The sequence below is a fragment of the Lygodium microphyllum genome, chromosome 21 (genome assembly GCF_053477565.2).
Source record: "Lygodium microphyllum isolate KBCC chromosome 21, Lygodium_microphyllum_v1.1.10, whole genome shotgun sequence".
Lineage (NCBI taxonomy): Eukaryota > Viridiplantae > Streptophyta > Polypodiopsida > Schizaeales > Lygodiaceae > Lygodium > Lygodium microphyllum.
Genome location: NC_141155.1, coordinates 76,440,932 through 76,460,361, shown reverse-complemented (window position 1 = coordinate 76,460,361; position 19,430 = coordinate 76,440,932). Strand labels below are relative to the sequence as shown.

Below are 19,430 nucleotides of genomic sequence, written 5' to 3'. Positions count from 1 at the left end.
CATGCATATTTACTAAATTAATGAAAAACTTTATTGAAGAGCCTTCTAAATTCACTAATATGGAGTTCATTGAGAGTATGGACTTATGGGCTGAAAAAACACATCGACATTTATACACAACACAAGGAATTTGCTCATTGATTTTGCAATAACTTTGCATATTCAAAGGGGCAATTGATTTTTTATGGTCTATGATGATATTGAAGTCACTGTGCATTATTTGCGCTTTTGTTATCTTAAATTTTTTACATTTTTTCATTGACACAATTTCTTCTTTTTTCTATCTTAAACTTATTTTTTCTATGTTCTCTTTCATGTTAGTTTTGTTTTCTCTTTTTGGTATCATGGTTGCTTCTTTCAATAAAATATGCTTGTTTTTTAAATCTTTTTTGTTTTTGGTTTTGCTTGTATTTCATGATATTCTCTTTCACGTTTTTTTTCTTTTTGTTTCTTTTAAGATTTAACTTTTTTTCTTTTGGGTTTTTGTTTTATACTTTCTTTTATCTTTGTGCTTATGATGCATATACTTCTTTGAGGCCATAGAGTCTAGACCCATTAAGAGACATAGAAACCACCTCTATACATTTACTTTTTACTATTGAAAATTTAGATAAGTAATGTAGATTAAGTTTCTTAATGATAATAAAGGTTTATCATTTCTAAGGCATAAGAGATAAGTAATTTAAAAATTTCCAAGGAAAACTTTGAAATAAAGATCCTTTCAAATATTAGAAAAAAAGTGATTATCTTTTCATTATATATTTAAAAGGGAACTAGACCGGTTCAATTTGTAGGATAAAAGGATTTGGACCGGTTCAAGTTGAAACGTAAAAGTTTTGGATGGTTCAGATTTTCCGAAACTTCTTTAGGCTAAGACAAGAAGGATCTATGTCAGGTTCACAATTTTTTTTTTCCCAAAAGAGTGTCCTTGTGTGTCAACTAGAGTTGAGAGTTCTCCTGAGTTATAGCTCTCTTTAGCTTTCTTGTACTATTTACTAGTAAGTTAGTAACTACATTTTCATTTATTGTTCCTTTGAGACAGATGTACCGCCATTTTTGGCCTTTTGCAAAAATGGGTATATCAGCAATCATTCTCTCTCTCTCTCTCTCTCTCTCTCTCTCTCTCTCTCACAGAGGCTCGGGGACCGGGGTGGATATTTCATATAGCTTAAGCCTTACGTTATGAAAATTTGCATGCACGTGACACATCATTGTCGTCATTATGATGTGTCGTCATTATTGCTGCGCCACCACACGTTATTGTACCACCACACAAGTGTTACTGAGTTGGGATAATACGAAAGAGAGAGAGAGAGAGAGAGACACTCTCACACTCTCTCTCTCTCTCTCTTTCTCACTCTCTCTCTCTCTCTCTCTGTGTCTGTGTCTGTGCCTGTGCCTGTGCCTGTGTCTGTGTCTCACATATGCCACAGGGGCGCAGCTAGGGTGATTGCGAGAAGGCGATGATAATGGAAGGCCGTGATGCGGCCACAGGCCCGACGGGTGATGAAGCCCAGAGGATTTATCAGAGGCAAGTAGACCATCGGTTGTATTCTGACGATGGTGATGGTGATACGAGACCATCGGCTAGGGTGGCGTGGTGGGAGCTGCTGTGGAGGTACGCTGACTGGCTGGACTGCGGGGCTATGGCGGCAGGGAGTTTGGCGGCCGCCATCCACGGGGCCGCCTACCCTGCCTATTTCCTCATCTTCAGCCACCTCATCAACGAGCTCGGTAGCCACAGCAGCCTCGCCTCCTCTTCACTCGTCCATCGCGTCTCTCGCGTATGCTTGTTTATCCATAATTTCGTTCGTATTATTGTTATCGTTATTGTTAGAGTGAGAGAGAGAGAGTGTGGGTGTGTTTTTCTTAAATATAAACGTCCTTTTAAACACCTTAAAGGCTAATGGAACAAAGACACAAATGAGAGAGAGAGAGAGAGAGAGGGGGGGGGGGGGTGTTTGGGGGACACCTTAAAGGCTAATGGGACAAAGACACAAATGAGAGAGAGAGAGAGAGAGAGAGAGAGAGAGGGGGGGGTGTTTGGGGGACACCTTAAAGGCTAATGGGACAAAGACACAAATGAATGAGAGAGAGAGAGAGAGGGGAGGGGGTTTGGGGGACACCTTAAATGCTAATCGAACAAAGATACGAGTGAATGAGAGAGAGAGAGAGAGAGAGAGAGAGAGAGAGAGTGTGTGTGTGTGTGTGTGTGTGTGTGTGTGTATGTAAGGATGGAGATCAAATCCTTTACCTAGTAGGGGTCACAATCCAAGGGGGCCTAAAGCATCACCTCCACTCTGGGTTGCATAAACACTTTCAAAATGGGAGGGGCAGCGGCTCGAGGGTATAAGGATAGAGAGAATTAGCTTGTATAGTCAACCTTAAGATGCCTTGAGACAAACCCAATTCCAATGGAGAAGAATAATATGCATAACTTTATGATATTCTAGGAAAAAAATTACTCAATCTCCCTAAACAATTGGTTAAAATAACAAAATCCACTTTTGGGTGCTAGATGATACCTATTGGCCAAATAAATGCATTATTAAAAGAATTAAGAAAGAACTAGTGGCTCCTATTTGAGTTATTTCTCATCTTCATGATTATGTCTAACATAGTACTGCATGTGTACACAAAGTTTTTGGCCTTCAGAGGTTAGGCTTACTACTTATCTTCTACCTTTATATACCTTAATGATTAAATCTAACATGGTGCATGTAACACTTCATGTCAATGAAACTTATTTTTGCCTTTTGGAATAGGTCAAGATTATTACATCTCCCATTATATATCTTCATGATTACTTTAGCATGACATGCTTCATGTCTACATAAAGTCTTTAGTCTTTGTGGATGAAGCTTCCTACATATACATATTATTTTGCCTAAATCTATTAGTCAACCACTATAACTATTTACACAATCACATTGGATTTAATATTAAGAAAAAAATTTGGGTTAATAATAATTGTGAGTAATTTAATTAATATAAAGAATTAGTATAACTACTTTCTCACCTCATGATTACATGTAACAATGTTAGCCAATCTATCCATATATGTTCTTGATTAATCATACATTGGCCTTTGTGACAATAGAATCATTATGGAGTTGATGAGATTGATAATGGGGCTATTTTCTTCTTACCGTAATCACTTAGTCACATAATCACTTAATGAGAACTAGCGTTCTGCCAAAGTGACGCTAGACTGCCTCACTGCAACTTCATTGCCTTGAAGCGGCAAGCGAATACAGTAACTTTGCTCAATAATCTATTTCTCCTCTTTCTCTCTCCTCTTTTCCCTCTTTGTTTCTAATCTTTTTCTTCATCCTCTCTCTCTCTCTCTCTCTCTCTCTCTCTCTCTCAATCCCCTATGTCGACTAAAATTCTCTCTATCTCTCTCTCTGCCTACTATTTTAGTTTATTTTTTCTTCTCTCGTGGTTCTCTCTCTCTCTCTCTCTCTACTTTTTTCTCTCCTTGCTTTTCTTCTCTCTCTCTCTCTCTCTCTCTTTCTCTCTCCCCCTTTTTATTCTCTCCCCTCTCTCCTCTCTTTTCCTTCTCTCCCTCTCCTCTTTTTTCCTTTTTTTCTCTTCTCTCTCTTCAGTCTCTTTTTACTTTTTTTCTTCTCTCTTTTAAATTTTATATTTCCTTTCTCTATTATTTTCTCTCTCTTTATATTCTCTCTTCTTCTTTCTCTCTCAAAATTTCTTCTCTCTCTCACACACACTCTCTTTCTCTCTCTGTTTATATTCTCTCATCATCATCATCTTTTTCTTCTTTTTTTCTCTCCCCTTTTCTTCTCTCTGTGTTTCTCTCTCTCCTCTATTTTTATTCTCTCTTTAAATTTTATATTTTTTATCTCTATAATTCTCTTCATATTCCTCTCTCTCTCTCTCTCTCTCTCTTCTTCTTCTTTCACTTTCTTCCACCTCCCAATCTCTCTTAAAGTATGTACATTTTATCTTTTCTCTATATATAATTATCTCTTATTCTCCTCCCTCTCTCCTTTTATTCTCTCTCTTTTTGCGCCCCCTTTTCTTCCTCTCCCCTTTCTTCTAATTTTTCTTTTTTTTCTTGTCTCCCTCTTTCTCCCTTTTAAATTTATATTTTCTCTCTCTCTCTCTCTCTCTTTCCCCTCTCATTTTTCTCTCCATTTTCTCTCTCTAAATATAATTAAATTAAAAATTATTTTCTCTTTGCTCTTTTCCTCCATCTCTCTTTCTCTTTCTTTTTCTTCTCTCTCTTTATCTCTCTCTCCCCTCGCTTTTCTTCTCTCTTTTCTCTTCTCTTTTTTTCTCTCCCTCTTCTATTTTCTTTTTTTCTTCTCTTTAAATTTTTTCCTTTTTTTTTCTTTTACATTTTATCTTTCCTCTCTCTATAATTCTCTTTGCGTTCAAATTCTTTTCTCTTTTTCTTCTTTTATCTCTTCTTTTCTTCTCTCCCCGTTTTTCTTCTTTGTCTCTCTTCTTCGCTTTTCTTCTCTGTCTCTTTTCCCCCTTTTCTTCTCCCTCCTCTTTTCTCTCTCTTTTTTTGCTTTTCCTTTCTCTCTCTCTCTCTCTCACAAATTTTATTTTTTCTCTCTCTATAATTTTCTTTCTCTTTGTTTTCTGCTATCTTTATACATTTTCTCTTTTAAATTTTATATTTTCTCTCTATAATTCTATTTTTCCTCTTTTTTCTTTTTTACACACACACACACACACTCTCTCTCTCTCTCTCCTTATTTTTCTTTTCCTCTCTTTTTTTCTTTCAAGTTTTTTTCTCTTGCTTTCTTTTCTCTCTATATATTTTTTCTTCTCTCTCTATTTTCTCTTTTCTCTCTTCCCCTTTCTCTCCCCCTATTTTCTCTCTTTCAAATTCTCTTTCCTATTTTTTCATTCTCTCTATTTTTTTTCTTTTTTTCTTCTTCTCCTTCTCCTCTCTCTCTCTCTCTCTCTTCTTCTTCTTCTATCTCTCTCTCAAAGTGTGTGAAAAATTATGTTTTAAAAATTTAAATTTAAAATATTAAAATAAAAGTTTAATCTAGGGGAGAGAGAGAGAGAGAGAGAGAGAGAGAGCTTATTCTTCTTCTGTCTACCTCTCAAAGTGTAATGTGATAAACTATATCCAAATAACTTTAAAAAATATTTAGTTAAAAAAAAGTTTAAATTAAAAAGTTAATATAAAAGTTATATGTGTGTGTATGAGAGAGAGAGAGAGAGAGAGAGAGAGAGAGAGAGAGAGAGAGAGAGAGAGAGAGAGAGAGAGAGAGACCCTAGGCCCTACACATGAGAGAGAGGGGGGAGGGGGAGGAATTTAATTAAAAAGGGGAGGGGAAAGAGAAAGGGAAAGATTGTACATGAGAGAGAGGAGAGAGGGTTCTAATTTTAGAAAGGGAGGAAAGAGAGACAATGATAGAGAAGGAAGGGGAGACTAGGGGCTTTTAATTAAAAAGAGGAGGGGGTTTTAATTAAGAAAGGGAGGTTAGGAAAAGTGGGTAGGTTCGAGAAGCCCTTTGGAAGTTCAATTTTTTTGTAATTCTCTTTCTCTCTGTTTTCCCTCTATCTCCCTCTCTTTCTCCTCTTCTTTCTTTTTTGCTCTCTCTCTCTCACTCTCTCTCTCTTCTTATTTTTTTTCCTCTCTTTCTCTTTCAAGTTTTTTTTCTCCTACTCTCTTTTCTCTCTATATATTCTTTCTTCTCTCTCTATTTTTTTTCTTTTCTCTCTTCCCCGTTCTCTCCCTCTATTTTCTCTCTCTTCTAAATTATATATTCCCTCTCTGTCTCTATCCTAAGTCAAAAACTATATTAAAAAGTTTAATTTAAAAAAAGACTATTCTCTTTTCCCCCTCTCTCATTCTTTTTCTCTTTCTTCTTCTTCTTCTTCTTCTTCTCTCTCTCTCTCTCTCTCTCTCTCTCTCTCTCTCTCTCTCTCTCTCTCTCTCTCTCTCTCTCTCTCTCCTTTTTCTTCTATCTCCCTCAAAGTATGTGAAAAACTATATTAAAAAAACCTTAAATTAAAAAAATTAAAAATATTTAATTTTAATTTTTTTTAAAATCTAATTGAGAGAGAAAGAGCTTTTTCTTCTTCTATCTCCCTCTCAAAGTGTGTGAAAAACTATGTATAAAAAACTTTAACTTAAAAAACTTTTAAAAATATTTAACTAAAAGAAAATTTTAAATTAAAAAGTTCAATCTAACTGAGACTCAGAGAGAGAGAGAGAGAGAGAGAGAGCCTAGGCCACATACATAAGAGAGGGGGGAGGGGGTAGGAATTTAAATTAAAAAGGGAGGTGGAAGAGAAAGAGAGAGATTACATGTGTGAGAGAGGGGAGGGGATTTTAATTTAAAAAAGGAAGGTAAGAGAGACAATGAAAGAGAAGGAAAGGGGGGGGGGGAGAAGGAGCTTTTACTTAAAAAGGCAAGGGGGAAGAGAAAATGAGAGATTTTCATGTGAGAGAGAGGGAAAGGGAGGGGGCTTTAATTGAAAAAGGGAGGTTTGAGAAAGGGGGTGGGTTCGGGAAGCCATCTAGAGATTCGAGACTTTTCGAACCTATAACAAAAATAATATAGTAGTAAGATAACACCCCTTATATACTTTTTGGCCTATAATAGGTTAACCTTTGCATTCATTTATAATGACAAAGACCTATGTATACTATCATATCATCCACAATAAGATGAGTGGTCTTCATGGAATCTTTTTCACCTATCTCGATCTAAGGGACACCTTTTCATGATGATGATTGAAACAATAATATTTCAAAAGTTCATTTATTGCCTTTGAAGATGTGCTTTAATAGTTAGCTAGAATTCTAAGGTCAAAGTAATTACCATTAAATGTGAAATTGTACTTAATTGGAACAATTTCAACCTTCCCTTGAGATGAAGTTGACTTTCATTTCTTAAGACAAGTCGAGTCACTAAAATTGTGTTCCTCTTGTTCTAATTTTGCAGTATGCAGAATATTTTTTCTACTTGGGCTTGGTTTTGATGGTATCCGGATGGTTAGGTCTCTCTCTCTCTCTCTCTCTCTCTCTCTCTCTCTCTCTCTCTCTCTCTCTCTCTCTCTCTCTCTCTCTCTCTCTCTCTCTCTCTCTCTCTCTCTCTCTCATAACCTTCAACTATCCATTTTACTTCTAAGTTCAAACTTGGGGTTAAAGGAATCACCTAATGGTTAAACTGCTAAAGGAGCTCACCTTTCAACCTTGTATTTCCATGTTTTGGTGCAATAGGCAAGGAATTCTTGTAAAGATGGGTACATAGATAGTTCATTGTTAAAGTCCACATTGTCATCATACCTAATCAAGAGCTTCTCTCTATTTTCATTCATGTATCTAGTTAATCATTAGTTATTTTAATTAAGAAAATGTGAATTTTGAAAATACCTCAAGTGATGTATTGAAGGTTTGACCTCATGGACACATAACACACCCAGACTCTAACCACTTAGCTTACAACCCCACTAGCAAACAATAGTCTTTTTGAACATACACATAGGTTAAGATTATGTATTCCAATTTTGTATGAAAAATGAAAATTAAGAGAGTCGTGTGAATGGAAGGAAGGTCAAGCACCATGAGATAGTGTTACGAAATTGAAAGATTAAGATTCAATATACTAAGAGCTCCAATGCAATGACTATGAAAGGTCAAGGATTGCAATAATGAAAATTCATGAGATTTAATAAAGGCCTACATGAATAAGTAGATGTGAACAAAAGGATTTGTTTTCCAAATGCCAATTTGTATGATTTGTTGTTGGTAATTTTGTTTCATAATATTACTTTCTTCCATGAAAAACAAGAAATTATACATTATGTATGAGTGGTGCAAAGGTGTTCTACTTTTCTAAGTTGGAACTTGTCTATCACTTATCAAGGATCATTATAGTTTGGCTTTTACTTTTCAACAATCAATTGTCTTTCTTTAGTTATCTTTTTTTATACTATGCATATATCTTGTCTTCATGTGCTCAAGCCTCCAAAAGAAGAAGAGTTATGCTAGTATCATATTGATAACCCACCAATAAATACAAGTGTACCACCAATGGTAAAAGATGGATTGTTTGTCCTTCATGGCAAATCATATATCCACAATTTGAAGTTATGACCCTAGGTGATATTGTACTATGTTCGAGTTCATCTTACTTGTGTTTAGTGCCCTTTAAAATCTCTTTCAATGTGCTTTCCACTTTGCTTTGATTGTATAAAATTTGAATTAATTACTCTCATTGTATAAATTTTGAATTAATTGCATTAAAAATCATTTCGTTTTAGAGCACAAGGTAAACATATTATTCTCTATTGCAGAGATATCATTGTGGATGTACACAGGAGATAGACAATGTGCCAAAATGAGGGCCTTGTATGTCAAGGCTTTGATAACACAAGATGTGAGCTTCTATGACAAATATGCTTCAACAACCAAAGCCATGCTAGGACTATCAATTGACATTGCTTTGATTCAAGAAGCTATTGGGGCTAAAGTAAGTTTGTTAAGTCTTTTTCTATACAATGCATGTGCACACATGTGCTTGTGAATAAGCATGCATACTCATAAAGACATGCACATATGTACTAAATCATAATTGCATGCATACATGCTCATAATGAGCGAGAGAGAATTATAATTTACAAAAAAAACCTAGAAATGACATGTGTCTATGTATAGTTTATATTCTCTCAATGTCTTTTAACGTTGGCTTAATGCATTGGGAAAACTCATTCAGGCATAATGTTTGTTTTTGGGTAATATGTGTGTTATCCGTATATTAGTAAGATATTTACATCACCACATTGTGGTTCAACCGAGATTAAGTCTCATCTTCTACCAACTTCTCAAAAAAATTTACTACATAAATTATAGACTTATCCTTGTAAGTAGCTTTCCTAAGTACAATAGTAGCTTCAGCAAAGATGCTTGGAGCTTTATTACCTAATATCCCATGCATATCCTCACCTTGATGAACCACCTAATTTCTATAGTTCCAAATGGTTTGTAAAACAATGGCTGTTAACATAGCCCAAATATTCTAAGTGACATTGTCAGTCCCCCTAACAACTCATGTTTCCAGTTGATGACATCATGAAGTTGAACTTTCTTCATGCGTTTCTTCATGTCACACCAAAGTTGACTAGTTTTATGGCACTCCCACATCAAATGATTCTCCATTTCTTCTCTTCTCTTGCATAATAATGGAGATAACATGGAGCATATTCCCATCTTGCCAATCCTATCCCTTGTCAGCAACTTCTTTGCAATAATACTCCATAGTAGGAATATGGAACTACAAGATCTAACATTGAAGGATTCATGCATAATGTTAGATCTCCTATGGCCTTTTGGGCTTATTCTTGCTACTCAATTTGATCTAGTCAATTCAAGCAAAGCATTTATATAACCATATTTTGAAAGCTTCAAGAACTCCAAATCATTGAGTGAGTTTTTAAAAAACCATCTTTTTTTTTCTCAAAGAGTGAGTACAAAAAGCATTCTATTATTGGCTAACCTTCATCCTATTATTAAGTGTAAATTTCCTACTTATGAGAGAGTTGGATCTATCCTCATTCTAAATAGAAACTCTAGGCATGCCATTAGAGCCATCATGATATGTTCACAATATAAATAATCACTATTATCAAGATTGCTAACAGCTTTGTCAAAAAAGCAAGCAATCCTTCAAGCCTTCTTTGGATTATTCTAGTAGTATCCCTAGGGATCTTTTGTTTTTCAATTGTGACCATACTCTATAGTTTGCACTAGTAAATGTAGTTAATACCAACATGTCTTTTGATAGTAATAAACAACATCAAGTTCTACCAATTTCTAGCAAATCTTCAACTTAAAGTACATGGTTCTACTTCCTCAGATTGAGAGATGTGACCATCAAGTTGAGAGAGTTCCTATTATTTATTATATTGCTTTCAATGTATGGTGCTTCCTACTTACATGTATGACATGATTCTACTACCCCAAATCAAAATATAGAATGTAGTGGTGGTGGGTTTGGGATAATTTTTATTGCTTGCTTATTGCTCTTGGCATGTGAAATTTCCCCCACCAACATGGTTGAATTGCACCTTAGAAGGTAAGCACACCTGCAATGAGGCATTGATATCGAGTAATGATACATGTATTTGGTTTGGATTAGTTTTCCTCTATTCTAGATTGGCTTGATGATGAGAACTAGTGTTGGGAGAGATATAGGATGGTGATTCATGTCTTGTGATATGACAATGGAGCTATCCTACATACATACTTGAAGTGCACGTCCTAGGAGGCACCAACATTGAGTAATGATACAAGTATTTTGGTTTGAATTAGATTTCCTCTATTCTAGATTGGCTTGATGGTGCAATCAAGGTGTTGGAAGAAATAGTGGGATTGCTTCATGTCTTGTGATATGCCAATGGAGCTATTGGGGGTAAGAAGAAAGAATGCATACATTAAGATGATCAAAAGTTAGAACCTCATAGGTACTTGGAGGTGCTTGATGCTATCAAACTGGTTGCTAAATCATTTTCCTAATGCATGTTATTCCTATAGTGAAGTAGCACATTATGTAAGAGATTGCCCTCATATGTTGCTCCATTCTTGGATGACCTAAGAAAAGAGATGGAGGGAAACGATTATGGTGAGAGAAGATTCAGAAGGAAAAAAGAAGAAGAACCTTTAGAAGGATAAAGGGGAGAAGAAAGCTCTTGAAATCTGGGATCAAGAAATGAGTCAACCTCAAAAGTTGACAAGGAATTTGCTATTGTTGGAAAAGAGTACGCAGCAGCCTCTCTAGTTGAAGATGAAGATGAAGAATTTCCTAATTCTATATAGATATCCCATGAGAGCATCCTAGTAGCATGCAAGTGACTAATCAACTTGATGAAGTCAAATGCCTTAGGACTATAGGAAATCAAGTCAAGAGATGAAGACGTGGACTACTTGCTAGAAGCACATTCTACTTTCATGATCTGGACATTAGAGGAAAGGGCCAAAACTTGATTATAGCCAATGAATATTTGAAGTTATCTTTTGATTCATTGCATGGCACATGTGCCTTCCTCTTGACTAGAACCAAATTTTCCATATACAAAATATTTGTTGTATATATTTACACCTTGTAATAGTCTAATAAAGAGAGCACATTTATCAAATCTTGTCTCTCCAATGAAAACACTTTTCTTTTTGGTGGCTAGAATATGACTTTGCTTGAAAGAAATAGAGCTCATGGAAAGGGAAACATAATAGATGTCAATGGTGAAGCATTAAGTTGTGATGCATTAGTACTTGAGCATCAATTGATAATTGTCTCATCGAGACTAATTGAAGTGATAGATTGCTACTAAAGCCACTTATTGGAATAATTGAGTTGAATCATTCTCTTTTGATTTTTTCATTGGATCATTCTTCTCTCTACATCCCATGATGACCATTTACCTCCCCTTTTCCCTCTAAAATGAGTACTTACTTTTTAAAGACTTTGAAGTTTTGAAGGAAACCATTCAAACTTGGGGTTTCCCTTGTACTTCAATTGAGTGTTTACAAAAAATCAATGTTTAAATGTAAAATGAATTGCAAAAAGCTCAAAAAAAGGCCTTTGAAATTTCAAAAACAAGATGTAGAACCTCAAAGCTTACAAATTTTTTAGTTCTAATAAAAAGGACAAATACATGCAAATTGACTCAAAAATCTCCCCAAAATTTAGAGTTAAAGGTATTTATATTTCCATTTAAAAATATCTTTTGAGTATAGTGTTTCAATCCACAAGTCCCTTATTAATAAGAAGTTCATATTCTCACCAATAATTGGAGTGGCTTGAATCTTTGAAAGACAAAAGGGCTCCAGTGGCATAATACAAAATACAAATTAGAAATTGTTATTGTATTCAAGCCTCATCTAGTAGCCACTCTTTGGTGTGACGATCAAGTGGATGAAGCTTATTATTCCAACCGTTTTGAGAATTATGCAAGAGTGAAATAGGGGCATTATGTGTCCATCAATAAATGAAGGCCCAATCGTGTTGAGAATAGCAAATGATGCCTAATAGAGGTTGGATGTGTGTCCAAAAGAGGCTTGCCCATAAGTGGCTTTGTATGAAAGAATTGACAAATGATGTATGCTCCAAGAAGAGATGTCTTGTATCCCACATGCATAGTGAGGAGAGTGGAGAAAGGTCAGAGACTATATAATGATGTACTTTTTTCACTTTTCAATGCAATGTCATAGTACTTTTGTCCGTCAATCAAGTGTATGTGTCATTGTCTTACACACAAGATTGTGTTTATGAGTCCAAGTCTCAATCTTGGAACCTAATTCACTTGTGTGATAGCTGATCTTGTTTGGAATCGATGCTATGGAGGATGAAATCGGTCCAGAATTATGTTTTTCTACATGAGACCTATGGACTACAAATACCTAAGCTCTTTCCCACTCAGAGTGTTCCCCAAATGATCACCTCTATGAGCTACAATCAGAAAAAAATCAGGCCCCTGTCTACAAACCCTAAAGGGCAGCCATAGCCATTTCAAAACCAAGCTCAAGTCCTTCTCCCACTTCAATTTTTCACTTTATTCCAACTCACTGAAGTCTATGCCACTCTGATTTGAACTTGAACTCAATTTCCAACACAAGACTTCAAATCAACAAACATATCAACACTCTAAGCTCAAAGAATAGTATCCATTGATACTCAACTAGTGTCAATTTGACATTGATCTTATTATGTCTCTTAACACATTGAATTACAACTCTGTTGTTAGTTATTTGAAGCTGATCAACATGGCAAAGCTTGAGCAAATAGCCAAGTTCAATGGAGAAGGCTTTCATGCCTGGAAGGAGAAGACCATGTACCACCTTATGTAGAAGGACTTGTGGGACCTGCTTGAGGAAGAGAAGAGGAAAGTGAAGATGGAAAAATCCTTCGAAGGGTCCAAAGAACCAAAGTCCAAAGAGTGGAAAAAGATGAATAATAAAGCTCTAGGTATTATTGCATGGGGATTGTTTGACAATGTATTGCACCATATCTTTGGCATCAAATATGCTAAAAATGCTTAGGATAAGCTTGACAGGATCTTTGGAAGTCAAGCAAAAAACTCTAAGGTCAAGTTGTTAATGCAGCTTTATAAGCTTGATGTAAAAGATAGCACTTCAATGACTATGCATATTAACAAATTCAAAAGTCTAAAAACTCAACTTGCCACTCTGAAGAAAACAATAGATGAAGATGAAGCCATTGCTGTAATCCTTGCTAGTGTAAACCAAGATCCTTATAAAAATCTTGTCTCTACTCTCAGCAATGTACCTAATTTGTCACAAAAAGATATTGAGCACTCTCTTCTTGATGAAGAGAATAAACAAAAGAACAAGAATGCAAAAGATGGTGTTTCATCATCCAAGGAAAACCTCTTATACACCAAAGGAGCTACTAGACCTAAAGGAAGAGGTTGAGGATTCATCAACAACAACAAAACAAGGATCGGATTATATGTCACTATTGTGGTAAGACTGGCCATATAGCTAGTGAATGTCTTCACAAGAAAAGAGCCCAACAAGTGCATAATGATCACCACCAGAATCAATTCATGAATGAAAGAGAAGAAGAAGATGCTTCTGCTATCAACAACTCTGACATATTATTTTCAAGAAATTAGCTTTCCCATAGTGGATCTTATGTTTTCCCATAGTGGATTTTTTGTTTCCCTTAGTAGATTTTCTTTGTAAAGTAAAAGCCTTGCCAAAGATGTAAAGTTTCAAGCTTTAACTTGACTAGGCTGCCTATGAGCTAGTCTCCTGGGTCATGTCATCATGTAGGGGGGGCAAAAGCCAGCAAGTGTAGGAACTCATCATTTGAGGGGGGTGTTGAAAATAGCAAGCGATGCGCAATAGAGGCTAGATGTGTGCCCAAAAGAGGCTTGCCCATAAGTGGCTTTGTATGAAAGAACTAAAAAATGATGTATGCTCCAGGAAGAGATGTCTTGTATCCCACCCACATGCATAGTGAGGAGAGTGGAGAAAGGTTAGAGACTATATAATGATGTACTTGGTTCACTTTTCAATGCAATGTCATAATACTTTTGTCCTTCAATCAAGTGTCTGTGCCAGTGTCTTACACACAAGATTGTGTTTATGAGTCCAAGTCTCAATTTTGGAACCTAATCCACTTGTGTGGTAGTTGATCTTGTCTGTGTCTATGTCTACATGAGTCCTATGTACATCTTCCATCCTTCATAGCTCATGCCATGCTCTAGATCCATGTCTTTTGACATCAAGTTGGTACCTAAAGGACTAGAAAGAAAGAATCATATCATATAAAGACCTCTTATAAGCCACTAAACATGGTTGGCTTATAAAATGATGGCTAAAGCATTGGAATACCATGTTAAATTAGTCATCCCATGGCATTTAATGGGTAAGAACATGGTTTCATTCATGGGGCAAATATACATGACACAATACTAGACATCTCTCTAGAGATAGTTGGTTACTAGTGGTGGCATGTTTTCCTTGATAACCATGGATTCTAAAAAGGCTTATGATATTTTTCCTAGTCAACATGGATTTTGAGAAGTCTTATGTTGGGGTAAGTTGGTATTCATCATGGGAGTGAATTGCAATCAAAGGTTGGTATTTGAATTTTGGGCCCATGCTTTTGCAAAATGCTTGCTTTGCTCAATAATGCCATTATAAAAGCTCTATGTTAATGGCACTATAACACAAGGCTTTAACCTAAAATATCTACCCAACCTATCCATTAGCACTTTTGCTCTTTGCCATTGTGGTGGCTAAGCCCCTATTAAGGAATATTAGATATTTGGTTAAAAAATGATGCATCAAATGAGTTTCCCTTTATAATGGCGAGATGTTTATTGACCAAACTTTTGCTAATGCCAATTCCAATTCGGTACAAACTATTAGCGAAACTATCAAAGCCATGCATCAAGCATATGGCTGCTATCTAGAGCTATAATTAGTCCCAAAAAGAGTTAAACTCTTGCTAATCAATTGTGAGCTAGAGGAAATGCCATGGATGCAAAACATAAACTTCAAGCTAGTAAGGTAGAGGAAATGCCAAGGTTGCAAAACATAAACTTCAAGGTCAAACTTGGTATGATGTTAAAGTATTCAAGAGCTATTGGTTTGGGCATAGCCATGAGGTGGAGGTTTGATTGATTTGATCAAAAGTATGTCCAAAAGCTCAAGAAGTATGAATATGGGAATCTCCCTCTTAGCTTTATTGGTAAACTAGCTACTACCAAATCTATCTTCACACCTATTGTCCTTTCATAGCGTTAGGCCTCTCTTTTCACAAAGGTACATGGTCTCCAAATAAAAGGCCTCTTTGAGCAGCTTCTTTGGGCTTTGGAGGCAAAGAGGATTAGCATGCAATTTGAAGGGACCAAATCATTAGTCTTAATGACTATGGAGATTGAATATTTTATCCTTCAAAACAAAAGAAAACCATGCTTACAATCAAATGGTTAGTTAAAATGCATGAACATTGGCAATGGACTACTATGCTCAATTTTGGTTCGATTAAAGCAAAGATTCTAGGAGACTTGTGGGGCAATTTGGAATGGAGAGACCTTATTTTTGGATGACATTAAAACTAAAATAAAGGTAGAAAACATGGGTCATGTCATGGCCATGGACTACTCATGGCTTAGTAAGCTACTCTATTTGATTGCCAATGGAAAGGAGTGTTGAGCTATCAATACTTGCCACCCAAATCAACATATTTTCTTGGCATATTTTTAGCTCATTGAACAACCCAAAAGGCATCTTTGATTTTTTATAGACCTATCTAGCCCCAACAAGTCCTTAAAGAGGATTGAGTGTGCACATCACTCTCATCCCTTTTCCCACCTTCTTTGCCATCATTCTGATCATCATCACTCCGCATCATCATTACCCTTGTCATTTTAGCATTCATCCTCAAGCCTTGAAGCTATCATCCATCCATAAGGAGGTGACACCTGTGGAAAAATCAGAGTTGCAGCATTGGAATGTGTGCACAAGAGGGAGAAAGATGCTCAAAGTACAAGAACAAATTCTTGTTTATTAAGTTGCTCAAGGTACAACTTGGGTACACTCTATCTCAAGTTTGATAGTAACCCATAGGCTGTTTATATAGTCTCTGCCAAGCTAGGGTTAGGATTTCCCCTGCCCCTAAGGCTACTCACACCCATCTGTCCCCATACACCCTTGCTTATAGTGGGTTCCTATGCCTATCTTCTAACACCCCCCCCTTGGGATGCCTTTATAAATCAGGCTTACAAGAGTGTTTTAGGTAGATGATTTAAAGAGTCAAAATAGTCGATCTTCATATGGATTGGAGGCATAGTTGACCACCAATTCTTTGGGTACATCAGGAGTGTTGGGGCATTTACTAGTGATATGCCATGTCTTCTTACATTTGTCACATTTCACTTACTCGGGATACTTCTTCCAACAATTGTTTACAAGATGTCCTTTTTTCTTACAGAAAGAACATCTAGTGAGAACTGTATGTACCGATACTTGATCACGGGAAGTTGAAGATGCTTGACTATTGCTGCTTTCTTTGTGGTTCCTCTTTTCTTCATCCAAACAGGATTGGGTGGTGCTTTCCAATTAGGGTCTGGAATGTTGATAAGAATGGTTACAAGAGTAGGAAACACCTATTTTATAGCTTTTAGGAGGATAGCAATAGCATCTTCTTCATGTATTGGAGCTTGTACAGAGGCAAGCTGTGCCATAAGTCCCTTCATGTGAGATATGAATTTTCCCAAATCTTCTCTTGATCTATATTCCAAGCTAAAGAATTCAATTTTAAGGAAGATTTTAGTATTTTTACCAGTGGCTCCATAGAGCTTTTCAAGCTCATCCCATTTTTCTTTAGCAGTGTTTAGTTGATCAACATGATGAATCAAGGACTCATCTAAGTGTAACATTATGATGGCTTGGGCACGTTGGTCATCCTCTACATCAACCAGATTTGCAAAGTTTACAACTCTAGTGCCTTGAATGAGAGGCTAATACCCTCTCTCCATCATTTTGTACTTTATAAGTACCTGCCATGGGTGGAAATCTTTGCCATAAACTTTCGAATTTGAGGACGGACATAAGCATATGTTGTGGCCATTGGGAAGGTCTTACCACTTGTTAACAAGGGTAGTGTCTATTCCCTTACAAACTTGCCACTGAATGCAAAAGCAAATCAAACGATTGAAATCAAAGTTGTAATGAGGAGAAAGGCTGAAAAATCATACAAATGTAATATTTCAAAGTATGAATGTGGTGGTCCTTTCTTATGTGCAATCTTCTTCCGAGGTTTAATAATCTTTTTAGGTTTTAATGAGGTAAACCCAGACTGGACTTCAGGCTCCTCCTTGTGGTATGGCTTAGTGGATGAAGCTTGTGTTGGACAAGATTGATCTATGATCTCAATGCTTGTTTGCTGATGATTTCAAGGAGAGTACAATGACACTCATCCTTTTGATTGCATTGACTAGTGTACTTGAACCAAAGTCACTCAAGATATGCAATATAGTTCTAGTGTATCATGGTCTATGTGTTTATAATTGTACACATAACCTTACAACAATATAAGAAGAGGAAGTTGACAAAATAACACTCACTAGATTTAGTAAATACCCAGCAAGCAAATGATTAGATGATTAATGATTAGTGTTTAGAAACACTAATATCAAGCTTAGTGAAATGCTTGAATGAAAGCAGGTTGGAAGTCGGCTTTCCAATGCACTTAGTGATGTCCATCGAGCATGTCCAAGAGCTTTTAGAAAAGTTTAGAGCTTGCTGGCTATGGATACACAGGGTACACAGTTAGGGTTTGTTAGAAATCTCTCTCTCTAGAGCAAATTTCCAGGAACCCTTGTATATGAGGATAGCCCACTAGGGGGGCTATCAAAGCCCCAAGGTGGTTGCTGGGATTACGTCCCATGTTGCGTGCACACTGGTATGGATGTCACGTTGATAGAAAACTGCACCTGTTCTGGAAAACGCGTAATGTCGAGCTCAGTCATGGACAATGTTGGGGGTAGACTTGACGAGCAGGTACGCCCTAATGTGGAGAAGGGATCTCCAAAAGAAAGCAGGAGCAGATATGGCCTTCTTTGTCCTCCCCAAGTCCTCCAAGGTTTGCAAGTACATGCTAGCTATGGAGGTGAAGGAGATAAGTTGAAGATGATGGACAATCTTGTGCACTTAGTGAGGTTGAGGGTATAATAAGCTGAAGAGATCAAAGGAGGCTCTAATACCATGTGGAAAAATCAGAGTTGCAGCATTGAAATGTGTGCACAAGAGGGAGAAAGAGGCTCAAAGTACAAGAACAAATTCTTGTTTATTAAGTTGCTCAAGGTACAACTTGGGTACACTCTATCTCAAGTTTGATAGTGACCCATAGGCTATTTATATAGCCTCTACCAAGCTAGGGTTAGTGTTTCCCCTACCCCTAAGGCTATTCACATCCATCTACCCTCATACACCCTTGCTTATAGTGGGTTCATATGCCTATCTTCTAACAACACCCTTCCTAACAACATACTACCCAATCTACTAGTGGTATTGCCAATGGCTTGGTGGTTCTCTCTTGTTGTCACCTTCCACCCTAGAGGTCTTTAGCTATGTGTTTCAGTCTCTATAACCCATCTACATCACTTCTAGTTTTGTTGCCAACTTCCTCTAGCCTTTTAAGGTGTGTATATTTTATTCCAGGCTATTCTCTAGCATCATTTACATTTGTTGCAATAGTCACCTATTATCTGACACCTTCTAAAGATTCACTTTTTTGCTACTAGAGCTGCTCCAAAACATCAAAGTCAACATATATCCAATTTACTAGTAGTACCACCAATGGATTGGAAGTTTTTTTGCCACCTTCTACCTTGGAGGTCTTCAGCTATTGTGTTCCAGTCTCTTTGCTACCCATCTACATCATTTTCTAGATTTTTTTCCAACCCCCTCTACCCTCTAAAGCTACACATATTTTGTTCTAGGCCATTCTTTAGCTCATTTACATTTATTGCAACATTCACCTACTATCTGACACCTTCTAAAGATTTGCATTTTGGTTACCGATTGATCCAAAATGACAAATTCGACATTGTATTTTGTTCTAGGCCATTCACTAGCATAATTTACATTTATTGCAGCATTCACTTGCTATCTAACACCTTCTAAAGATTTGGATTTTTGTTACCAATTGATCCAAAAGACCAAAGTTGACATTTTTCATCTTTGACTAATACTTGTCTATTGTCTTGGAGGTTTCACCATATGCAAAACCTTACTATCATATGTGTTTAATAGTTAATTTAAAACCTCGTATTTCTAAATTTAGCATGAATGAAAAATACCCTTTTTATATTCAACATGTGAATATCTCCATTAAATGATAGCCTTTTGTGTGTAAACACGATCTAAAAAAGGGATTTTTAATGTGCCTTTTATTGAACCC

General features: G+C 36.4%; 1 protein-coding gene across 5 annotated transcripts in view; it reads left to right on the top strand.

Moving 5' to 3' along the window:
• Positions 1 to 1,336: 1,336 nt before the first annotated feature.
• The window catches only part of LOC148018166 (ABC transporter B family member 2-like), a 74,477-nt gene continuing 56,383 nt past the window's right edge, over positions 1,337 to 19,430 (top strand). For 2 of the 5 annotated variants that reach the window (XM_087661279.1, XM_087661278.1), the window contains exons 1-3: positions 1,339 to 1,784; positions 6,939 to 6,993; positions 8,293 to 8,468. In XM_087661279.1, the coding sequence (XP_087517405.1) occupies positions 1,464 to 1,784; positions 6,939 to 6,993; positions 8,293 to 8,468 (552 nt within the window). In that variant the 5' untranslated portion in view covers positions 1,339 to 1,463. Of the gene's footprint in view, positions 1,785 to 6,938; positions 6,994 to 8,292; positions 8,469 to 19,430 lie in introns of all 5 variants that reach the window. The other 3 variants (XM_087661282.1, XM_087661280.1, XM_087661281.1) reach the window with 3 other exon arrangements.